At 41.3% G+C, this 25,498-nt stretch overlaps 1 protein-coding gene across 6 annotated transcripts in view; it reads left to right on the forward strand.

Moving 5' to 3' along the window:
• The window catches only part of Atp8a1 (ATPase phospholipid transporting 8A1), a 209,148-nt gene that overhangs the window by 57,908 nt on the left and 125,742 nt on the right, over positions 1 to 25,498 (forward strand). For 2 of the 6 annotated variants that reach the window (XM_075943169.1, XM_075943173.1), the window contains 8 exons: positions 4,019 to 4,088; positions 5,340 to 5,467; positions 10,214 to 10,325; positions 11,632 to 11,797; positions 13,709 to 13,836; positions 15,989 to 16,066; positions 17,228 to 17,316; positions 21,615 to 21,659. In XM_075943169.1, the coding sequence (XP_075799284.1) occupies positions 4,019 to 4,088; positions 5,340 to 5,467; positions 10,214 to 10,325; positions 11,632 to 11,797; positions 13,709 to 13,836; positions 15,989 to 16,066; positions 17,228 to 17,316; positions 21,615 to 21,659 (816 nt within the window). Of the gene's footprint in view, positions 1 to 352; positions 427 to 4,018; positions 4,089 to 5,339; positions 5,468 to 10,213; positions 10,326 to 11,631; positions 11,798 to 13,708; positions 13,837 to 15,988; positions 16,067 to 17,227; positions 17,317 to 21,614; positions 21,660 to 25,498 lie in introns of all 6 variants that reach the window. The other 4 variants (XM_075943171.1, XM_075943174.1, XM_075943172.1 and 1 more) reach the window with 3 other exon arrangements.

Below are 25,498 nucleotides of genomic sequence, written 5' to 3' on the forward strand. Positions count from 1 at the left end.
GTTGGCAGCAAATTAAGGATTTTTACAAAAAAACTGTAAGATAAAATAACTCTATAAAATGTTTAATTTGATAAGAAATACTTATAATATTAACTTTTCACATTAGAAATTGAAAAATGGGCTTAAAAAATCAAATAAGTATCCTTTGGGTGCAAAATATTTTCATTTCCCTCCAGGCCTGATCAAAATAAGTTTTGAAAAAATCGGCATTAGACATTTTTATTAACATGAATTCTTTTCTATAATAATTTCAAACCTTCTGTCTCTTTTGTCCATTTGTTTGGTTTTTATTTTCTCTGTTGTTTGTTTGTTTTTTCCTCCCATTTTAATTATTTTGAACTGGGACGTGTAGGTGGCAGTGGGGGAGATAGTGAGAGTGGCCAATGGGGAGCACCTCCCAGCAGATCTCATCAGTCTGTCCTCCAGGTCAGAACCACAGAGTCACGCAGGGTGTGTGTACGTGGGTCCTCACCTTAAACCAAGCAACAATGGCGCCCAAACGCAGTTGAGCTTGGTCGCTTCCTTAAAAGCGCCAAGCACGCCTATTGCTAGACAACGTGCTGGATGCCGTTTGTCCCTCGGCTGGGCAAACGGAGCTCCTGTTATTATCAATAGGAGGCCAAGAGATGTTGATTTCCTTTGCACCAGTCACATATGTTTTAACAATATGCCTCAACTTTAAGAGTTTTGCCGCTAACTCTCCAGCATATTGTTATTGTACGGTGGTGTTCAGCTTTTCCTGAAACAACCACTGGAAGCTGACTACATTTTAAGCATGTTTTCTTATTCTCCTATTTCAAAATTTCCTGTGGAATTTCTGCAGTGACTGCGACTAAAGTTTGGGCTTGTATAGGGTTTATAGAGGACCCCTGCACAAGGCTGGATGTCGTACATTTTCGTGCTGCATGCTTGGGGACCGGTCTTTATCCCACTTGTAACTTGTGAGCAAGCACACATTGCTGTGGTCCGTGTCAGCCATCCCCTGGTGTCTGTACCGTGGTCTGCATCTTGTTTCGTTTTCCACTTACTAATCAAAAAAGCTTGCTTTGCGTCTGACTGTGTCTTGGATGTTCTCCTGACTTGCTGAAGTATTTATGAACTAGCATGATTCCTGACTCTTCTGCTTCTTCACAGCCCTGCAGTCATAACTGTCTTAAATCATCATTAGGAATGTCCCAAATTGGGGTGATTTAATTGGCTTCACGTTAGGTAGAAGTGAGCATTTAAACATCCTAATTTCTTAGTCATTTAAAGCTCTACACAAGGTGTTTTGTATGGAGGGCAGTGTTAGAATGTCGTTCTTTTTACTGTAAGACTGGCTTTAGATAAGTATATCTATTAGTAGCATTTTAATAAGTTTTACTGCCTACAAAGAGAACCGACAGTTCAGTTAGTGTTTTGTTTGTCGCCATTCTTCTTTGTTAGCAGGGAAATGTGTTTCACGGTTTGAGAAACCATTTATGTTTCAAATGGATATGAGAAAATTAGAAAGTTGGACAGTTGCCAGAGTGAGAATAACTATTTTGACCATGAGTTAAAAACATTCTTTTGGAATAATTGAGAGTGAAAATACAAATATGGAAAGATTTCTCTGCTTGGGAAATAGCAGTCTATATGAAAGAAAAGCTCATGGGAAAAAAATTGGAGAAGGTGGGAAGTTACTTATAAAATTTGATTGATGTCTATGTCTTTAAGTAACTTTGCTTAATTTCAGGGTGGCATAGTTAGGTTAAATGCCCATTTCCAGCACTTAGGGCAGTTTGTTTTGCACATGTACAAATTGGAAGTTGATTAAAAAATTCCAATATTTGTGACTTGTAAGTTTCTTTTATATTAACAGTCATTTATCAGATAACACACTAGGCTTATTATATAGCCAAGTGTTAATGAGATTGGTTTAACTTAAGAATGCTTCTTGGGTTATGTTCAGAATGTTTTTCTATAGAGTTGAGGATTAAATTTACGGTCCGGCCGCACTCACATGTCTGCAGCAGCCAAGCAAATAAAGTAAGATGCTCTGACAAAACGGGAGAACACAGTCACCACATACAGAATCCACTTCTGGCGCTCCCATGTGACAGCTTCAGGACACGAGGCAGTATAGCCAGGTGGACTGCCGTTAGCTTCAGGACATGAAGCAGTATAGCCAGGTGGACTGCCTAACGTTAGCTTCAGGTCATGAGGCAGTATAGCCAGGTGGACTGCCTAACATTAGCTTCAGGACACGAGGCAGTATAGCCAGGTGGACTGCCTAACGTTAGCTTCAGGACACGAGGCAGTATAGCCAGGTGGACTGCCTAACATTAGCTTCAGGACACGAGGCAGTATAGCCAGGTGGACTGCCTAACGTTAGCTTCAGGACACGAGGCAGTATAGCCAGGTGGACTGCCTAACGTTAGCTTCAGGTCATGAGGCAGTATAGCCAGGTGGACTGCCTAACGTTAGCTTCAGGACATGAAGCAGTATAGCCAGGTGGACTGCCTAACATTAGCTTCAGGTCATGAGGCAGTATAGCCAGGTGAACTGCCCTTAGCTTCAGGTCATAAGGCAGTATAGCCAGGTGGACTGCCTAACGTTAGCTTCAGGTCATGAGGCAGTATAGCCAGGTGGACTGCCTAACGTTAGCTTCAGGTCATGAGGCAGTATAGCCAGGTGGACTGCCTAACATTAGCTTCAGGTCATGAGGCAGTATAGCCAGGTGGACTGCCTAACATTAGCTTCAGGTCATGAGGCAGTATAGCCAGGTGGACTGCCGTTAGCTTCAGGTCATGAGGCAGTATAGCCAGGTGGACTGCCTAACATTAGCTTCAGGTCATGAGGCAGTATAGCCAGGTGGACTGCCGTTAGCTTCAGGTCATGAGGCAGTATAGCCAGGTGGACTGCCTAACATTAGCTTCAGGTCATGAGGCAGTATAGCCAGGTGGACTGCCTAACATTAATTAGCTTCAGGTCATGAGGCAGTATAGCCAGGTGGACTGCCTTTAGTTTAGTATTTTTCTGCTTCAGACATCTCAGTCAGGCTGCTCGCATAGCCCAGTCTATAAAGTGCCTGATCATAAGCCTGAGGACCTGAGTTCAGTCCCGGAGAGCCTGCATGAAAGCACCAGGTATGATGGTACACTCGCAAGCTCACAGCCAAGGAGACAGACACAGGCGGATCCCTTGAGCTCACTGACCAGCTAACCTGGTCTACTCAGCAGGTTTGAGGCCAATGAGAGACCCTGTCTCAAAAATACGTGGACAGCACCTGAGGACTGATACCTGAGCTTATACTCTGACCTCCACATCCGTGCCCTCCCACACACATATGTACCTGACCGCACATGAACATGCACACACACACCAGACACACACACACACACACACAGAGAGAGAGACACACACACACCTCTCAGACAAGTTTTTTCTTACTAGGCCAAAAAATATAAAGTATATTGTCACTTTGTAAAAATACATCCTTTAAAAATAGCCTTAGTAGTATGTGGTCTGTGTGATCTTGTCATCACAGCTAAAGGATTAAACTAGTAAGTACAGGCTTGTAGAAGGAACAATCTGGAAGTTTTTTTTTTTCAATCTGGAAGTTTTTAATCAACCATTTTGCATAACCAATTTACATGTGGGCTATGAGCATGAAGCCTGACTGGACATTCTGAGCTGGAGATAAATCTGGACACAACCCTCCATTAGACTTCAGAACAGTCTGTGTTGTGTCTGTGTGGATAAGCGGTTTACATAGTGTGGCTCCTCATTAATGTGATCTTGAAGCTCACCACCCGGTGTTGTCAGGAAGTAGCTTTTGGGGTTCTCCCTGCTGGAAGGCTCATCCATGAGTGTGTGCATGAGTAGCTCTGCCTCCTATTGTCTCGCTGTTAGAATGAGAATCACTAAGAAGCTAGGTGACCAGAGCTTTGTCTAGAACAAATGGCTTTGGTGAGTCTGAGCTCTTAGATCAATGGCAGTTGGTACCTTCCTTTCCTTCTCCAACTGAATCTTTGTGTTTCTCAATTACGAATAACAGTGAGCCCCAGGCCATGTGCTACATCGAGACATCCAACTTAGATGGTGAAACCAACTTGAAAATTAGACAGGTGAGTTCTGCCATCAGCTCCCAGTTGCTGCTTTCTACTGTGTGTTTAAGAACCTCTAAGTGTCTAAGAGTGATTCCATCTAATACAACTGTTTTCTCTTTAATATTATTTATAATACTATTTTGTATAATAGCTAATGCTTGAATGATAATAATAGTAATAGTAGCAGTTCTTAATGCTTGTGTGTGTGTGTGTGTGTGTAAGAGAGAGAGAGAGAGAGAGAGAGAGAGAGAGAGAGAGAGAGAGAGAGAGAGAGAGAGAGAGAGAGAGAATGCATACAAGTGTGCCTGATTGGCCTGCACTCATTATATAGACCAGGCTGGCTTCAAACTCACCGAGATCCACCTGCTTCTGTGAGTGCTGGGATGAAAGATAAGTGCCACTACCATCCAGTGTTCCAAGCTCTTTGGCATGTTAATTTGTTTTTCTCAGCCCCCCCCCCCCCCCCCCAGTTAGCACTGGGTTTGCCACACTTACAAGCCAAAATTTTCATTGCTCTTCAGAAGCATTTGTCTTGGGAATTTGAATTACTTGATATTTCTAATTTGCTTTTCATTCTATAAAAAGTTGCACAGAACAACTGTGAGATTTTGTCTTTAAAGCTTTGAGAGGATGGGATTAAAATATGTAGCACTGACTTCTTGCTGAGTGACAGCAATGCCAGTGGGGTGTTTGGATTGTGGTAGAACTGGACGTCGTGAGAGAACTGAAGTCAGATGGCTGGGTGAATGGTCTCGGTGCCTGTCACCTCCCGCTGGGTGAATGGTCTCGGTGCCTGTCACCTCCAGCTGGGTGAATGGTCTCGGTGCCTGTCACCTCCAGCTGGGTGAATGGTCTCTGTGCCTGTCACCTCCCGCTGGGTGAAGGACTGCTCGCAAGTTCTCCCTCTCAAGGTGGGAGTGAGAGAAGGAGAGAGAGGATGGATGGACAAACTGCTCTGTTGAACAGACTGTGCCTGTGTTTCGTCCCTTTCATTAGACTCTCTCATCTTTAAAATACAGAGAGTCTACAGCAGCAAAGATTGATTTTTACTTGGCACACTAGGTACTTCAGAACTTCCACAGAAGTTACATTATTTTCTACTAAAGGTCCATGCTCACACTGATAAGGATATATTATAGTTTGACAGTACTGTATAAAAAGACAGGGAATTACTTGAAAAATAGTGAGATTCCTTGTCTGTAAGACTTTGGAGAGTGCCCCCACCATACTTAAGTAAAATACTCTGTTTGTCTGAAAATATTCCAACAGGGCTTACCAGCAACATCAGACATCAAGGACATTGACAGTTTGATGAGAATTTCCGGCAGAATCGAGTGTGAAAGCCCAAACCGACATCTCTATGATTTTGTTGGGAACATAAGGCTGGATGGACATGGGTAGGTAAACTCACTTTCACCGTGTAATCCTTTAGCCCGTATGGTTTTCCTCTGCTCTCACTGAATACTCACTTCCCACCTTTGTTTTAACCATGTCTGTTTTCTGACTCACATTTTTTGGGAAGGAGGCTGAATCCCAACCCACTCGTGTAATGTGATCCAGGACCTTCCCATGTTCTGCCAGTCTGGCAGTTAGATGTTGTCAGTGATGTTCCCGGATTCTGGAATATTCTTTGGTGGTTAAATAGCCTGTGACTGGTTCTTTGACTGAGATTCTTGCCATGAACTTTCCAGTGCCCATGACCATGGTCCATTCCTGTGATCTCGGGACGCCTCGAGGAGTTCAGACTGTACCACAACTGGTTATTTTTTATCTCTTCTGTCTGACTCTATTGTATAACTCTATATGCTTTTTGCTAGGCCATACTATCATTAAAGTCACTGTTATCTGTTACCAGATTCCCATCTTTCCTCCAACTTCCTTATTACCACTCTTACTCATTCAACTAGAATTTCGTATGTACCTGATAATAAAGACAATTTACAAATATTACACAAGCCATAATGAACAAATCAGATAAGTACCTTTGTTTGTGTGTTTTCACTGATTCATTCACTCCAACAAAGTTACTTAAAATTAAAAAATTTATGAGCAACAGAAATCTGGAAGATCAAGGCACCAAATTTGGTGGCTGATAAGGAAGTATTGCACCCTGTGTCCTGGCATGTTGGAGACCCTCAGGCATCCTTTGTAAGGTTTCAGTCCCAGTCACAAGACCATAACTCATGTGTATGTGTGTGTGCTTGTACACACTGCACCTGTGTGAAAAGTGTGCACGAAGAGACCTCAGGTCAACCTCAGGTGCCATTCCTCAGGAGCCATTCCTCGCGCCAGCCACTTTTGTCTTCTGATCCAGGGTCTTGCACTGGTGTGAGCTTATCAATTGATTGGCTGGTAAGCTATGTGACTGGGTAGAAGCTTCCGGGATGTTCCTGTCTGCCAGCCCCTGTGTTGGAATTATAAACACAACCAGTACCTGGCTTTTTTTTTTTAATATGAGTTCTGATAACTAAAGTAGGTCTTCATGATTGCACAGTAAGCCATCTCCCCAGCCCCATGAGTGCAGAAATTTCAAGAGTTAACTACCCCTTCTCAAGAAACCAACATTCTAAGTGCCACAATATTAAAGATTGAATTTCAATGTGTAAATATATAGGATTTTGTAAGCTTACTTTCTTGTAGTAAAGTAAATGAAGGGCAAACAGAAATAAAGGAATAAATAAGAAAATTTTATCCTTTATTAATTAAAAAACAATAGAGCCTTCAGGAGATACAGCCTAGGACAAGAGGTGAGAAAAATCTATTAGGTAAGGAAATTTCTTTAGGAGGGAATCTCTTGGGGTGATTGAAGTCAGCCTCCTTTAGGTGGCATTTGAGCAATGGTGATTGTTCAAATCACCTCCTAATTAGGAGGTTAGGAGCTTAATCACTTGAGTATCTGAAGTAGACGATTCTGAACAGAATAGTGTGAATCACTGTGATTAGAAGAAGAGAAATTGAAGTGAAAGCCAACAGATGGGCCAGATCGCATAAGGCTGTGTAGGGTATTATAGGATTTCTGAGCAAACTTGGGATTCATGAGTGAGTTATGGAGGGGAAATATCATCTTTAGTTTTGGACTTAATAAGTTTATGGTGTCCAAGCAGCATTTGAATATATCTGGCCAGCAGTAGTGGCCTTTAATTCCAGGACTCAAGAGGCAGGAGCAGTCAGGTCAATGTGAGTTCGAGGCCAGCCTGGTCTGCAAGAGCTAGTTTCAGGACAGGCTCCAAAGCTACAGAGAGACCCTATCTTCAAAAACCAAATTATGTATATGTCTGAACTTTGAACTTTGATAGTAGTTCACATAGATATTTAAACTCCTCACTGGGGCTGGAAAAATCATTGAAATTGAATATAAACAAAAAAATCAAAAGACCCAAGGACTGTCTAGCATTGGGAGGCTGAGAGAAGAACAGGGATTAGAGATCAAGTTCATGGGATAAAAACCAAGAAAGAGTAAAGAAACTTCCAAGAAGAAAGAGAGGTACAAAGTTGGGTCAGCTGTCACTCATGACCAACTGCAATGTAGCTGATCACGAACATTTTGGTTTATTGAGTAGAGATCATGGCCCTTGATTAGAGCAGGATGAGCCTGGTGCGGGTGAACCTGACATCATGGGGAAGAATTGCCTATAGCAAGCATGGGCTTCTTTATCAAGGAGGTTTACAATGCAAGGCAAAGAATTCAGGCAGAACTACGCAAGACAGATGGGGTGTGTGCTGCCCCACTTCTGTTTCCTGTCTTCATTCTTTCCCTCTTTGCCCTGCCTCCTCTACACAGTAGATGTTGTCTAGAGATAGGTGTGGTGGACAGGTAAGCGGCAGCTGGATGTTCTGGTCCAACAGCCTAGAGGAATGTTGTCAATGTTCTCACTATTAGAATATGAATAAGATACTAAGTAAATGGCACGTGACACATACCCTGAGGTGGCAGGCACACTTACCTCATCCCCCAAAATTTCCTATGATCTTTGAGGTAAATGTTAATTCTAGAATTTTCAAAGTAATCTTTCCTTGAACATATGGTTATAGACTAATGATAAATCTGGCCATTTGGACCAGTATCATTTCTCAAGTCTGACATTTTTTACCTGGCCAGCTTCCATTCCTTAACCAACTTCTCATTAAATTGGTGCCAAGCAAATCCATGCCATGAAGAAAACTTGACGTGATAGTGCCAAGATTTAAGGAACTGGAATTTTATAATAGGCTTAATTTTATCAGAAAGATCAAAATGAATGGGTGAGGCAGGTGCTCCAAGAGGAACAGGTACAGTGGGAGGCAGTGGGAAGCAACAAATGTATGTCACCTGTAATACTGAGCTCAGTCAGATAGGTGAAGATTGGTGGGTATACTTATGCCCTGGAGCAAAATCCATCAACTTCTCAAGGACTTTGTGGAACCTGCTTTAGCATCAAAGCCACCACCACCACGCCAATCCTGAAGTGTACTCCAAATATTGACATATATACAAGAGAGTTCTGTGGTTTCAATATGGTTTTGTCTCCTGCAGGGTTTACATACTGGCAACTCAGCCTCCACTGTGATAACTGCAGATTGACTCAAAATTAAACCTCTTTTTCATACATAATAACCAGTCCTCAGGCATTTATATTCCTTCACACAATGGTCTCAGTTTCATTCCCATCCCCAGAGGCCCTAAGGGCTGCTGTTGGATGTAAGTGATGGGGGATGAAATACTGTTTCCTGAGGACTCCCACAGGGGCTGTTCTAACTTACACATCCGGACTGAGTATATTTCCTGAAAGAAGCTCCAATGCCCAAACTATCTCTATCCTCAGAAGCTGACTCAACCACCTAAGCCCACCAGAAACAGAGTTCCCCCAGCTCCACAGCCTTTTCAAACTGACAAGTCCTATATTTTTTATAGACTTTCACTGAAAATGCCTTCCTTCTTTTCCTAGAAGTTTTAAGTATATTTTCTTTGTATCAGACTTTTTTTTTTTTACATTTTACTTTCTTGTTAAATGAAGACCATCATGGTTATTAAGAATCTTTGACCCATTCAATTTTGGGTCTTCCATTTGCATCAAATGACTCAATGCACACCTGCAATAGTCCCTTAGTACTCTTGAGTCAAATTTATATACCGCGCCCAATAACGTGCCCCATGGTTAGCCTTAGAGGATACACACAGAAGACCCAACCTGGGCCTTATTCATGAAAATATGATTTAAAGTCTTGGAAGCACATGGCTTTAAAATAATTACCATTTATGGGAAATGTGTTTGTATTGCTTGGGAAACTGACACTAATCCTGTAAGATGAATACTGTAAGGTTTAGGTCTAGGCCCTGATTTCAGAAAGGGGATGATGGTGCCAGAATGCAGAGAGAGCTTTGGGTTTACTTTACTGTGAGTTGTTTTTAAACCCTGATGGTGTACAAAATTGTCTGTAATTTAAAATTGCGTTTGTGTGTGTTTATTGAGAGGGTGGGGACAGATATCTTAGCTCCACCAGTTCCAAACTTTACATAAACTTAAGTCAACTTAGTAACGCAGGAAAAATCATATGTGAGATCAGCTACTGCATCCCCAAGCATTGCTTGCTATTTGAGATAGTGTATTGGATTGCTCTGACTTCCATGATGATAGAACCTGATAGTTTTGTCAGTAGAAATTTGTTTTTCTTCCCATCTGGATAATGGAAATTATCCAGCATGATTGGACTCTAATGAAGGCTATCTTTGCATCTGGCCAAACACATCTTCTCTGTGTATATTTACGTGACAAAGAAGGCTCTCTGTTGTCTTGTTAGGGCACTAATGGCGTCAGAGTGCTTCACCCTCCCGAATTCACCTAAAACTCATAGCCTGGTAGAGGTATGACTACAGATGTCATCACCATTTGGGGTTGGAGCTTGTAGTCCCAATATTTGGGGGATACTTGTACTCCCCCAGGGAGAAGAAAGCTATATAGGAAATGACCAGTCTGGTCTTAAGGACAAAACAAATGTCTTCCCAACAGTTAGACTGGAAAATCATCATTGTTGGTAGGAAAAAAAAAATGCTTCCTTTCCAAAAATAAAGTTTTCATGGTGGAGACTTTGATAACTGTGATGGCTGTGCGTCTCTTGGGCATCTTGGACAATGTCATTTCTAATGCCAATACACTCTGTCACAGCACTGTCCCCCTGGGAGCAGACCAGATTCTTCTTCGAGGTGCTCAGTTAAGAAATACTCAGTGGGTCCATGGGATAGTCGTCTACACTGGACATGACACCAAGCTGATGCAGGTGGGACTTTTATCTATGAAATCTTTTCAGGCTCTTTTGGAAATGCATGATTCATTGTTCTTGGTGCCCTTGGCCCAAACAGAGCAAATCAGCCATCAGATATTTCTTAGCCTCATACCACACACCCATATTGGGAACAAGGTGAATGAGATCTTGAAATTCCTTCCCTGTGAGAAGAGCTCTCTACATATGGGAACATTGAGAAACTTCTCCCAAGATCACATGATGCAAGAACGCCCAATGGTGGTGTGTGTTTTCCAACTGCTAGTGCTCACTTCAAGTGGTCTGTGTACCAGTGTCTGCAATAAAATATTTATTTTATGCTTTTATTATAATGCAATGATCAAATTTTAAACTTGGAGTTTTTTCATAAAATTTAAAGATAATATAAATTAAACAGCCATTTTTTTTCCCATGGCATTCCATACAAGACTGTTTATGTCATCTATTGTCCTGATGTTTCTATACATCCTTGGGGGCTTCATCTCTCCATTGTAATACTATCTGCATTCAGTAGTGTAGCAAGTATAGGAAACTCACTTTGAAATACTAATAGGAGTTCTACTCTAAGGAGCCGTGTCCCTGTACATCATACAGGTGTGATGTTGCTGTCAACCCAGGTGAGATGGTTGGTAGGGCTCCTACCCTGGTCGTGCTATCAAGTCTGTCATTCTTCACTTATATTTGCCATGAGGGATTTCCTTTTCTGTCCCGAGGATGCTCAGATCTGGCATAACTACTGAATCATCACATACAGCAGAGAAGCCTTCCTTGTCCTCTGCTGCATAGGTCAGGCTTGCTCCACAGTCCTCCTGCCTCTGCCTCCTAAGCCAGCCTGCTGCTGCAGCTGCTGTTACTGATCATAGATGATTTGACTCGAACTACTGCATCCAGTAAAACAGCTGCTGAGCGGCACCAGAGAAGCTTTGGATGTTAAGATGTTTGCAGAGCCGTGGGCCTTTTTTCTTGGCCTCTTTTCTAAGCCAAGGCAGGGAGTAGGTGCTGTGGAAAGATCTTGTTTGCTTAAGTAGACAAGTACATCTTAACCTCCCTGACACAGTCTGCAAAATGAATGTTAGCCTCCCCTTTCTCTCATTATTTTACAGCCCAGGAAAAGGTGTACATGGTAAGAAAAAGAGGTGGCAGCCGTGGGCACCTTATTGTACTTGTCATGTGTTTGGAAAAGTTTACAGCTCAAACCCAAGTGTTCGTTGTGACTTTGTCACCTTCATCGAATACTAAACTAAGTAAGCAATGCTGAACTGTGCAGTGTTTACCATTCATTCTGTTTTGTTTTGTTTTACAGAATTCCACAAGTCCGCCACTTAAGCTCTCCAATGTGGAACGGATTACAAATGTACAGATTCTGATTTTATTTTGCATCTTAATCGCCATGTCTCTTATCTGTTCTGTGGGCTCGGCCATTTGGAATCGAAGGCATTCTGGGAAAGACTGGTACCTCCATCTACACTGTAAGCAATGAAGGGCTGACTTCCTTATTTTTTCCCTTGGAGTTAAATAGACATTTGCTTCACTCAATCTTAACTTAGTTTGAGGAATGTCCTCTTGTTTCTGAAAAGAAAACTTGTGGCTAGGGTAACTGGAAGTCTTCTCTTCATTTTTTTCATAGATTTCCTGGAAAAGTGAGTAAAATCTAGGTTCTCAAAACTTCAAAATACTTAAAAACATACCTCCATTCCATAGTAGTATAAAATGCTTTATAAATAAATATAACCATTAACATGATACACGAAATAAAAACTGCCCTCTAATATATATTAAATGTGGCAGTTAAACTCACGAAAGGAGATGATGTGTGGAGAAAACTATGAGGTACTGAATATATTATGAAAGCATAATTTATATGCTTTAAAAATGTTTGAACTGAATGTTCTTCCTTCCTACCCTCCTTCCTTCTTTTTTTCTTTTCTTCCTTTAAATGTGCTTTCCTTTGAACTCAGTAAAAGAAATTTTATGTAAATGTTCGTTTTATTCCAAGGAGAGTGGTCTTAATCACTTCCGTCTGGAATATGTATTTTCTGCTGTTCTCATATTAATCTATCCCCTCTGGGGATTTCTAGGAAATGAGTTTGCATTTCCTTGTGATGAATACTTAGTCAGTAAATAATTTCCCCAAAGTGTGAAAACAAATTTCAGTAGTCTTACAGGAAAAAAACAAAAAACAGATTTTTTAAAGCTGTTTTTATTACATTGATCTAACTTTTTTATTACATTAGTTAGCTCTGCAGCTAGTCCAAGTTATTTTATAGTTATTGATTTATTATTTCAGCATGGAAAAAAGTGTTATTACTGCAATCAATTTGTTTGTGCATATTCCTTACACTATATTAGTCTTCCCTGTTTTATTTCCCTTACTGAGGAAGAAGTTATACTTAGGAGGCTAATTTACCTCCACATGAATAATGTTCCTGTAGCTAAGGATACAGCTCAGTGTAATGCTTACTGACTGTTCATGAGGCTTCCTGGGAGACCAGTACTGAAAAAATAAGTGTTCTTACAACTTGGATTGTTCTAGTTGCTATTGTGTTTGCTTTGGAACCATGCTTTGAAAATGCTTTAAAGAATTTACATAGAAGTCTTCTGCCCGATTGAAACTTTGCATTTCCAAACCTTCAACCCTCCTGATATCTCTGAACTTCCTTATTGGAACAGGATGTGCTATACCAATAACTAGAGCACTTATCTTTCATCCACACATGCCGCATGCCACCACTCTCCCCTGCCCCCGCCAGAACAGAATGGGGTTTCTCTGTTTAGCCTTGAATGTCCTGAAACTCACTCTTTAGACCAGGCTGGCCTTGAACTCAAGAGATCCACCTGCCTCTGTCTCCCTAGTGCTGGGATTAAAGGCGCCATGCCGGGTTTCTTGCACTTTTTAATAGCACTATGGAGGGCTTAATAGGATTAACATACTGAATACAAGTACAGCTGTCTCTCTGTAGCATTGGAACTGATTCTAGGACACCAGGAAAAGACCATAGCCTGACAGATGCCCAAGCCTTTCATTTAAATGGCCCAGTATTTGTACTGTGTATTCTGTCATGTACTGTGAGTCATATCCAGATTACTTAATATGCATGATGCAAAGTATATGTTGTGTAAGTAGTTACTACACTGTGTTATTTATCATCTACTCATATCAGGTATAGACAGATTATTGTCAGTCTAAAGTTGGTTCAGTCCTTCATGTGGGACCCTAGAGAAAAGGATGACGGAACTTTGATTCTACACTGAAAGAGAGGTTTGAGAATCAGGATATGTTATTAGCAAAGTCTTTGCCTAGCTGTGTAATATAGGAAATTCGGGTTTTCTCACTGCAGACATAAAAAGTTATAAATGATGTTCTCTCTTCTCCCCAACAGATGGTGGCGCTAGTAATTTCGGGCTGAACTTTTTGACTTTCATTATCCTTTTCAACAACCTCATTCCCATCAGCTTGTTGGTTACATTAGAAGTGGTAAAATTTACCCAGGCATACTTCATAAATTGGGTAAATATGAATTTAAACTATATTTCATCTTCCTAAGTATGTATTTTGTCCCTTTTAAAAATTTACTCTATTAGGGTTTTTTGATTAGTGGAGGTTAAAAAAAAATTTAAGTCTTAACTGTATGGTTTTTTTTTGATGACTCTGTGGTGGTAGTTTTTAAGCCTTATATTTTAACATGGTCTGCTCAGAGTCAGGCAAATTGATAACACCAGACATCCTGAGGAAAACTGGTGTCTAGTTCAGGAAGCCTGTTGTGAACGCAGTGTCTGTAGAGGAAGGAGACCCCATGTGTATGGAACTGGAAACCCATCTTGTAGAAGCAGTGTCATAATTCACCACATAAGCAGCTCTGTCCAGTCACCTGACTTCGTGCACCTTCATTTCTGGACACTAACAAGGTGCTTAGTCTCACGGTGTTTGTGCAGCTCAAGAATCTGTTTAGAGGCAGAGTTTTCTAAGCAGTCAAGCATGTAACTGTGTTTCCACCACCGTGGCTGTGGGATTTGCTCATCCATCTAGCTCATTTTCAACTCTGTAAATGATTTTGGCGTGCATGGATTTCCTTTTTGAATTATTATATTGATGATTTTAATATTGGAGAGATGTAGTAGACATCCGGTTTCTATATTCTTCCATCAAATATTGTTTTGTTCTTTCTGTTTTATCTTAGTTAAAATTAACGGATTTGTGTAAATTATATTTTCAGGCATTATTTGCCAAAAAGTTGAGTTTTTTGAGAAATTTTGATTTCACTTTTTATGTTCCAAACTCATCTTAAAGCTCTGGATGTGAGCAGTATCGGTAGTTTAAAAATATAACCAAAGATACGTTTGCAGCTGTTCATTGTCTTCCTGTGGTGAGTGATCGTGCTAAAATGTCAGCCTCTTTCTTGTGCTTGGGAAAGATCAGTGTGGTTTAGGAATTTGAAATGAGCAGCAGGCATAGTTCACTTCACACAGGGAACGTATGCCAGAGAATTGAGCTATATATGCAGATAAATTAAAGTTAATGAGGGGCTCTCATTCATATAAATAATTAGGTAAATGCGCCATGACGATCAAATGGCTACTCAAGTCCCTATTTTTTATGTGAATTTTCAAAAAGTAGAATTGGTTTCAGATATATAATGGTAATGTTGAGTTAGCCTGGCAGGCTCTTGCTTTTTAACTACCCTCTTAGCCAGCAGAGACTTTGTGATGACCCTGACAAGCCTGCTTTCTCCTTGGGCGAAAATGAGATCAATAACTGTCTCCTGGATTCTGGTTCTGGCCGGTTGTCATGTTATACAGTATGGATTTCCGAATGATAACTTTGTGATGTTTACCCTCGGCTGTCCTCTCGTGCCTGTTCTTCTGTCATGCCTGTCCCTCCTGACTCAGACCCCCTCCTCTCCTCTAGCCGGTCAGCGTTTCATGTGGTTTCCAGACTGATCTGTGTGAGCCCTCTCTTCTCTCTCAACACAACTCACTTGGCAAATGTCTGTCTTCCAACATGACATGTAAACTCAAAAGCCTGCCCCAGAAACAGAGACAGGAAAGGTGTGAAACCCAATGGAGCCACAGCCAAAACTCGTTAATGCAATATTCTACTATAAAAACTCTCACATATTGGGGTTGGATGATGGGGTCAGACCTCGTGGTCCCTGGGTGCAAGGCAAGTTCAAAGAAATATAAAATTATACCTTTCTCGGTTGACTGTCAAATATCTGTATTAAAAGAAATTTAGCCTGGGAAGTCCAGCCAGATGTGGTCACTCGAGATAGCTTTTCCCGTTGCTTGAAGAGCTAACCATATGAAAGCATTAGCTGCCTCTCTAGCAAGCATCCCTGAACAGTCACTTTGTGTCGCTCTAGGGAGCCCTTCGTGAGTATTGCATAACTTAACCCCAGCACAAGGTTAAGTTTATTGACTCCACAGCAAGCTCTCACTGCCGTTTGTTCCTTTCCATTCCAATGAGAGCAAACCATTCCCTGCTGGATACTTCTAAGGTCGGCCACATAGAATCATGTCCAGACAACAAGGAGCTAGAGTGGCTCCACAGAGCTCAGCAGTCCCGTGGTGACTTGTGAAACATGAAGAAAACAAAATGATTTCTTTTGCTGACCCCGTCCCCCAGCCCTTTGTATTCAAGGGTGTCACTTCCTTCTTTGTAGGATCTTGACATGCACTATGAGCCCACAGACACTGCGGCAATGGCCCGGACATCTAATCTGAATGAGGAACTTGGCCAGGTAAGCTCTTCCTGGCACAGTTGGATCAGAAGTGAGAGTTGGTAGAATTTCTGCCTTGTGTGGTGACTTCAGAGGAAGTAGCAGCTCTTCATTTTCCCTTGTTTGAATAACTCACATAAACGCATTTCTAGTGCCTGACATACGGTGGTCATATTTCATAGCGAAATTTTCAAACAGTAAAAAGATTTTTCTTTTAAGGTGAGTTACTGTGCGAAGGCTAGGTATGTTACTTAGCAGGCAGTCTGAAAATATTGGCTGTTTTTGAGTTATAGGACTTTCATCCGGAACGAAGGAAAAGTTTTAAGTTGTATGAGTCGAGTCAAATAGGAATTCAGATTAGATTTATAACTGAGACTTTATTAAGGTATACAGCCTTGCCTCACCTACCAGGGATTGTTCTGAGCAGTGCATTATCAGGAGATGTCATCATTATGCAAGCATCATAAAATGCACACAGCTATGACCTCAGCAGGCAAGCGATATAGTCTTGTGGTGTCCACATCATACGTGCATCCTTCACCAGCTGAAGCATCCTTAGGTGACATGTGACTGTGTGTGTGTGTGTGTTTGTAACCATTTATAGGTGCTAACTGAAAAGGGATTTTTGTTTTCTGTCCCTCCACTTTCCAACGCCAACTATTCAAATTGCATTTAGAACAGATTATATTGTTCCTTACCAATTTAGATGGTGTCTGAAGTTAACTACACAAGCTCTTGCCAACCGTAGAATTTCTTGTTATTTTGAGAAATACTGGCTAGGTCTTAGTACTGTCTGTGTTTGAAAATAACAGTGAAACATTCTGTCAAAATTCAGAGTATCCTGAAGCAGATTTCTCTCTGACTCTAGTTTTTCTAGTACACATTAATACCCATATACAAGATAATTGATCACTAAAATACTAAAAGAGCTGGATTGCTCCTTAAAGAATGTACTAGAAGCAATTCTAGCTGTCATTATACCCCCACAGTAGAACAAAGTTGACTTTTAAAGAAAGTATAATTTAAATACATTTTCTTCCCTCTATAAAAATCTTCTGGCCAGGATGGATATAACTCATAGGTAGGGCTCTTGCCTGTTATGCATAAGACACCAAGAGGAACATTTTTAAATTTTTTTTAAAAACCCCGAAATATTAATTAGGACTTTAAACTTGTTCATAGGTTAAATACATATTTTCTGACAAAACTGGGACCCTGACGTGCAACGTGATGCAGTTTAAGAAGTGCACCATCGCGGGCGTGGCTTATGGGTGAGTGGGTTCCCTTTACTTGGCGTAAGAAATACACATTTAATTGATGCATCGGTTTGAAATATTTGGAAGTTCTTGTGCAAGGAGGGTTAAAGTTTTGTTTTGCTTTTCAGTCTAGAAAGCAGTTCTTTTTACTCTGGGGTGGATTAATTGTGTATTTTACAGTTAGTCTTGCTTTTTTTTGGGGGGGGGATGCTATGCGGTGGAGAATGACTGGCATGTCTCTCAGTATTTAGGGCCTTGTAAGGTCGCCGTCTGGGCCTGGCGATAAGAAACCATTTCCCTTTACTCTGACCTAAGTCAGGGTGCAGTGGAGATATGGGAAGAGGCTGCAGAGGGGCCTTCATCTGTTGTTAAGTTAAATAATACTATGGTGCTTAGACAATTCCTCTTGTTTTGTCCTTTATTATGTCTCCTCTTTGCAGTCACAGAGCAATCTAAAGTGCTGGTGACAGGAAGGAGGTAGGGACACAAACATATTCACTTTGAAGAACAGCCGTGATAATGTCCTTCTGACTGGCTGTGGCGTCCATTTACTTTATGTCTTATTATATGTGTGCCTACCTAAACCTTGAGTGGCACTAGCCTTATCAGCAAATTTTGCAACTGTCCTTACCTCAGTGAAGCGAGTAAATACTGGTTTCTTAATCACACTTTCTTGCTTTGGGCATTTCTGACTTACACCCACTGTTTTCATTCATGTTTTATCTTTAAGCAGCAAGTCAGTGGAAAAGGGGTGTTCAGTTTTGAAGACATTTTAAACTGAATTTGTTATTATTCCTATGTACAGTGTCTGCAAACAGGAACAGAGACCAATATGCTTGTTCCCAAGGGCAAGAGAGAGTTTGATTCAGAATGACTTCAGCCTGTGGATACAGCAATTGATGTCTTTTCCACACCATAGAGACAGGCTTTTGATTTGGGAAGAATACTGATGTTTCCAGTTTGCATTTTTTTTTCTCTCTCTTTATCCTGAAGCCTGATAGTTCTCAGACAAAACAGCTCTCCCCCATCCTCCCCAGAATTGTTCCTGGGCAGGAGACTCATAGTCACATTCTTTGACATCAAGTACTTACACATTCTACACAGGTTCAGTCAGAGACAAAGGGGCTTTTCCTTATGCTCAGAATAGGGTCTTAACCTTGACCACAAGTGTAGAAGCGGAGCTCTTCCCTTGTCTGTCGATGACTTCTTCACGCAAAGTGTGGGAGGACAGCCTGGGTTTGAGCGAAGTGCCAGTCCTGACAGGTGGGCAATGAAATGAACATGCTGTGAGAACATTTAAAATTGAGGTGAAGAGATAAAGTATGAATCTTAGAGCCGTGTCTTAGATTCCCTCCTGCGACCTTAGACAGTTCCCTTTCAGATATTCTTAACTCTGTAAAGCTTTAATAAAACTCAATGAAATGAACCTCTAAGGTCTTTTCAAGCTGTGGACCCCTAGCATCATGTTTAGTAGTAAGAACAGAAGTCCCTTTGTTTGCAGGTGATCAGCAATATGATAGGAGTGGGTCTTGCTCAGGTGTGGTGTCATGTTTTCAAGAACACTGGAAGCCACACTTCAGCTAGTTAAGCTCCTTCCAAACGTCACTGAGGGTTTGTTCATTTGTGTTAGTGCCCATAGGTCTTGGTGTGATTTTATGTATATATTTCATATGTGAATTATCAGGGGTGTAGCCTTGTTGCCTGTTCGCACAGGTGACACACAGAGAAGAGTCAGTCACAGCCAGCCATCTTACTGTGCAGTTTTTAGCAAGTTCTCTGTATCCAGCAATTCTGTGAGAATAGAATAAACTCCAGTGTTTCAGAAATTAATTCTAACAAAGTTTCTCTCATTTCACTTAAGCTCTGCCTCAGACTTCCTTTGGATTTCATGACAAATGAAATTCAAAGATTCATACACAGTTGCCAGCCATCACTGTTTCATAGAAATCAACTTTGTAATAAGGATACCTCTGTTTATACCACTGTTACACACTTAGGAAAGTATCAGTGTAGCAGGTTACACTCTGGGGATGTTGTCACAGCGGATTGAGTTTCTGCAGTAAATGAGCACATCTGTGTTCAGTGGCCGAGTTCTCAACACTGTGACAGTTTGGAGAGTTTTTCGTATAGCCGGTACTTGTCAGCAATTTAGTCTATGCTATCTTTGGGGCAAAAAAATAAAATAAAATAATTAAAGAAAAACAACAGTCTATTAAGCAACTTGAATAATTCTTTTGTTGCTGTTTTATTTTTATTTGAGGGATCAGACATTTGACTAGTGTTAAATCATGCACCCTTCCCCTTTAGATAAAACAGATGAAGATTCTTAACAACAATAGTATGTGAGTAGTTTACATGGAGGTTTTGTTTAGAAGCATGTTTGATAGATCAGCTAACTCTACAACCCTGAGGAGAGATCCACCAGGAAAATCTTCGCAGTTATCCTACACCCAGCTCCAAGGACGAGATTATAGCCTGCTCGTGTGTCTGGTGACCAACCATGACCTTTCATTTACCTACAACAAATATTGATCTGCCTCCTTCTGCAGGTGGCTCTTTGTTAGGTATCAGAAACCTACTAATAAACTGAGTTTACATGGTTTCCACACAGAATTCACCGTGGTCGATAGGTATTAGTTAATTATAATACAATAGTGCTAACATGGATTAGAATAGTTGCGAGCCTCAGATGGCATGGGATAGAGTAATGAGGTCAAGGGATGCTTCTACACATAGTGGTCCTTAACCCAAATCTGAGAATGAATTTAAGTGCCGAACTCCCCGGGACAGATATGATCACACTGACTTGTCTTCATGGCAACTCATACAGACAAGTCACTTGCTGCCCATCACCCTCTGGATGCCACTCAACGTCTGCCAGGGCTGCACCAGACTCAGGGGCAGGCACTGTGGCCCTTGTGCTCTGGGGCTGGTAAGTCTCAGGACTTAGGAAGCACTAGCTCCAGAGCTGGTGTAAAGCCTTGAGCAGGGGTACAGTACCAATGCAGCCTGTCAGGACCTTCTCTATGAATGGAATACAATACCAGTGCAAGCTGACAGGACCTTCTCTATGAATGGGATACAATACCAGTGCAAGCTGTCAGGACCTTCCCTATGAGCAGGGGCACAATACCAATGCAAGCTGTCAGGACCTTCCTCCAGTGTTTTCTGCTTAGACAGTTACCAGCGCTCCCCTGGATAGTGCCAGGGCTGGAGCCCAAACTTTGAGGTTAATCGCAAGTGATTGTCCTTGGTTCTATAGCCCATTTCCATGGTGCATCGCCACAGGCCAGCACCTTTCCTGGAAATCCAGCCCAAAATGGTCAGGGTGAGTGTTTCCTCCAAAACAATAAACACAAGCCTTTGACAGGAAAGAATAGTGGGCCAAAGGATCCCTTTCATTGTGACTGCTGTAATAGAGGGGATGTTGTTCCTGGATGAAAACTTAATGTTTTGGAAGTACAAGACACTGCCCTGGCTAGGTAGGTTAAAAGTGGGTAGGCATTTAGGGAGTTAATGAAGTCTTTAAGTTTACAGCAGCTGTTGTGCTTATCAAGAACCATCTGTGCATTTGAACTCTACCTGTGTATAGAAAGTCTAACTTAAAGGGGAGATGCTGATTTAACATGTGTAATGAAAGAATTGCAAAATAAGAAAATCTACTCTGATGGGTATTTTGTGTCATGTGGAGGTTGGAATGGACTGTGTATCCGGGGAGCTTTTCTCATGCTTCATGGACTCCTGAGTAAAATTAAAGTATCATTGAAAACATTTTTCAAGATTAAAAATTGTTTGATGAGTGGACTATTTTGAATATCAGTGGTTCCATTTAATCAAACAAAGTAACTATTAACTTGTACTTTCCCGTCCCCTCTTAGGAAGTTAGTTATTGTCTCAAGGCAGTAAAAGCTTCCTGAAAAATTTTTGGCAGATTTTTTTTTCTGTGCCCTAGGTGACTAGCATGTTTGTGTTGTTAAGATACTTTGTAATGGACATAAATATAGATGATTGACGTCCTGCGGGCTTTATAGCATATGTTTAAACAGCTAAATTTAAACATGTTTATTACTAAATTCTGGCTTCTGAGCATCAATCAGTTCTGGGCTATGGAGTACCTTTGTAACTCCACCTGGTTACCATAAATCCTCACGTTCTGCACATTGTACTAACCGCCATTCTTTCAGATCCAACTAAAAGCTCATTTTTCTTAACTTTCTAGAAACCCGCCTCTTAGCACTTCCCTCATTCATGGTTTTATGTTTCCAGCCTTTCTGTGATTGTTTTTCCCTCTCTTTCTGTCCTTCCTCTTGAAGCCATGTCCCTGAACCTGAGGATTATGGGTGCTCGCCTGATGAATGGTAAGCTACTTTGATCCTTTGATCTCTTTGAAAGGTTCCCTTGCATGGCTGTGTTAGTTTCCCTGGTCTCACGGGAAGTCTTCCCAGGTGTTGGGTGATGACGCTCTGCAGTGCATGCTTCTTAAACTCTGTTAAGTGTCTTTAATTTTTCTATCGAAAAACCTTTATAAACATATTCTAAAGCTTTAAAAGTTGCTAGAGCCTTGTATTATTTATCTATTACCTGTAAGGATTGATTCCGAAGTGCCCTGGTAGGGAACACTCAGCTATAGCTCTGAAAGCTTGCTTGTGTTTTTTTTAGCTCGGCACTGCCCCCTTCTGCCTGAGCTGCGGAACAGATGATGCTGGGCCATATCAGGCAGGACAAGTGTCCTTTTCCACCGCTCCTTATTCTAGTGTCTCTTCCGAGGCTGGAAGATGACCTTTAAATGTGCAGCACAGTGTTCTGAACTCTCCCACCCGCAAGCTAACAGTGGACGCAGCATGATTCACTTCAGTTCCTGTTTTTCACTTTTTCCTGATTCTTTGTGAATTTCACATCATGCGTCCTGACGTCAGCATCACCTTAGATTTATTAAACACAGCATATTATGAGTTTAGCTTGACTGCTATGGGAAGTTTCTGGGTTGTTCTACTTTAAAATCCTTTCAGCCCTGGGTTTATGTTTTTATCTAGGGTAGTTTGGTGAATTTTGTTTTTGTGTGAGTTGTCATGATTTGGTAGCAAATAAAAGTTATGAAATTGATTACTTTAGAGCTTTTTTGAGAATACTGATTTTTTGAGACTATTGAGGCTTTCTTCCATGTATTTGGATCACATATACTTTATGATTAAGTTATATTCCCGCTGTTCGTTGTGTTCCAGCCACAAAATAAGTGTTCAACCAACTGGAATTTATTTCACTAGAGATTTGCTAGGAGTTTGTAGTAAACCTCCTAATACCCAAGGCTCATTGTTGATGGAGGCAGGTGTTTGATTCGTGTGGCCAGTGGCACCATCAATGCCCGTTACACAGAGTTCCATACCTTGTCAGAACATTTTATCATTGGTTGGCCATTCAAGCTAAACGCTGCATGCACCCCTACTTATTTGGTCCTGTGACTCTAGTGACCATGTTTATTGGGGTGTTCTTTGACTTGTGGCTGAGTGCCATCTGAGTAAGCTCCTCAGGCTTTTTAGGACCTGTGTGTCTTTTCATTCACTGCTTGCCTATAGCATAATAATTCTACCATTTTAAACCCTGTTTAGTAATATAGGAATATAGAACTAATACACACATCTTCTTATGAGACATAATTTGGTTTTCTTAGCTTCTCCAAAAAAATATATATATAGTTGACCCAGATCATTAAAAGCTATGAGCAGAGGATGTTTCGTGGCGTCGGTCACTGCTGGAAAGAGATGATACCATTTCATCTTCCTCGTAAGGATTATTTTTCATAAAATATCTTTTTGGGAAAAATCTGAGTTCAAGTGAAATATCCCAGCTTTTTCACAAATTGTATATTTTAACTTGCCATTGAATCTAAAAGAAGGTTGCTGTTTTAAAAATCAGCACCAGGAAAGACATGTGTCGCCTCACCGTTATGGCAAAGGCGCCCTCTTTGTGTCCTTGGGTTCTCCATCTGTAAAGTGATTACGGGTAGGCTTGCAAAGGTGGGGGTACAGATCTGTGAGGTTCTGTGTAAGGTCGTGTGGAGTAGCCATGCATGTGAACTTCGGATTCTGACCCCCGAAGTTCGGATCTTGACCTAACCTTAGAACAGGCCACTTGTGGCCCGAGTAGCTTCATTGGAAAACTATGGTCACCAATAGCACTTACCTCCGTGAGAAACTTTGAAGATTAATTGAGCTCTAACCAGAAGGGTTTATTCTCACTCCTCGTCATATCTGTGACACAGTCATTTTCAAGTTGATAGAATTTAGGTAGAAAAGCCAGTAAGTAATCTGCCCAAGAACACAGCCAGCAGACATGGAAACCAGCATTAAGCCCAGCGGAGCCTGATTATGAAGGAGGTTTACTCTATCCCACACCCATAGGGATTAAAGGACTTGTGTTTCTCTCAAAATTGGCATGGAATCCTGCAGACAAATTCCTTTCTTTTAAAAACTGTTATCTAAAGTGATAGCATAAATTTTGAGAGGATTAGAAAGAAAAACACCTTTTGCTTTCAACACCCATGTAATCATAATTTTTTCTTATTTTCAAAAGATATATATATAAGTTTTTTTAATATATATATGTGTGATACACACACACACACACACACACACACACACATATATATATATATCTTTTTTAAAAAACTTACTTTGGAAAGTGTAAGGATAAGCAGCACCAATAGCTGTCCCTGTCAGTTGTTTTAAAGGTATGTGCTCTGGGCCAGTTTCATCCCACCTGTGCCTTTCTCCCATTATTATTCTGAAGCAAATCTCACAAAATAGATTATTCCATTTTTTCTTAACTATTTGATATAGTCACACATCATATTCTCGAGTAAATGGCCACAGGGTGATTCTCCAGAGGAAATGCCTTTGAGTCGGCCCTGCAGTCATTTCAGTGGCTTTGGCTATTATTATAGCATCTGCAGTTGATACTAGTCTCTCTTTTCTGTTGGTTATTTTCTCATTTTATTCTAGTCTATAATTATGTGTGGAGGGAGTGGCATTTATTTATTCTGCTGTAAAAATGTAGGCTCGCTGAAGCATTCTTCCAGGCGTGCTCTTATAATAATGAGCTCTAACACATCTATATTAGCGTCTGTCTTCAAAGTAATCCCCTTGGCAAGCTGTCTTATTCAGTGGTGCAGACTTTCACACAGTGTTTTAGAGCTCCTCTTTTGCAATTGCCTTCAGAAATACTTGTAGTCACCCAGGAAACTGAGTCTCATTGCTTTGGTCAAAACCAACCATTATCAGCAAAAACAGTGAACTTAATCACCCGTTCAGATTCTTGGACTTGACTCTGAGTAACAAACTCATGGCTAAAAATTAAATCTCCCTGCAAGCAATTTTGATTCCAAACCAGCAGGATCTTTAAAAATCTGAAGGGGCAGACCCTTAAAAAAGAAAGAAAAAAAAAAGTCAGTGCCCTTACGGCTGGGGCCAGAAAGTCCTTCTGCTGTGGCAGCAGGGTTTACTAGGTTAGGGAAGGGGTCAGTCCCTGGGTCAGAGAGGATGCCAGCCCAACAGGCTCTATTCCACCCTGCTCATTGCCTCAGAAAACTGCTTTGTGCTGCCAAAGGAGCTCTACCCCATGTTGCCCCGGAGATGTGGCACTGATCAGGAAACCAACCTCTACACAGCAGCTGTATGGTGGACGGTCCACCCTGAGCTTGTCCTGGCTGACACACTGTGTAAGTGCTGTTCCAGTAGCTTTTCAGCACCCAGCCCATCACACAGTGTCTCCTGGACCATGTGTCAGTGGCTGGGATTCACCTGGCCTCCGAAACAGAAGATTTTCCAAGTCAGATGGGGATGCTGTTAATCAACACATTTCACTGAAGTGTTGAAGAGAGAGATGTACCTTTCTGGTTTTGAGATGATTTTGATTTTAAAATTGAAGCCTTGGGGTAGAAAGAGGAGTTGCAGACTGAGGACTCTGCTTCCCTGCGATCCTTGCCACGGGTTATTATTACATAGCTCTAGGGGTTAACATGTGAGCACAGCCCGGAATCATTATCTTACGGGATAATGGTTATCACTGTTCACCACGTGTTCTTGTACAGGTTAGCCTGCCAGCATCACCTACACCAGTGCTAATCTCTCTGTGGCTGGAGCGCTCTTGCCTAGTGGTCCCCGTTGGTTTCTTGGAACAACTTAATGAAAAATGCAGGAAG

This window comes from Microtus pennsylvanicus, chromosome 12 (assembly GCF_037038515.1).
Source record: "Microtus pennsylvanicus isolate mMicPen1 chromosome 12, mMicPen1.hap1, whole genome shotgun sequence".
NCBI classification, from domain to species: Eukaryota; Metazoa; Chordata; class Mammalia; order Rodentia; family Cricetidae; genus Microtus; species Microtus pennsylvanicus.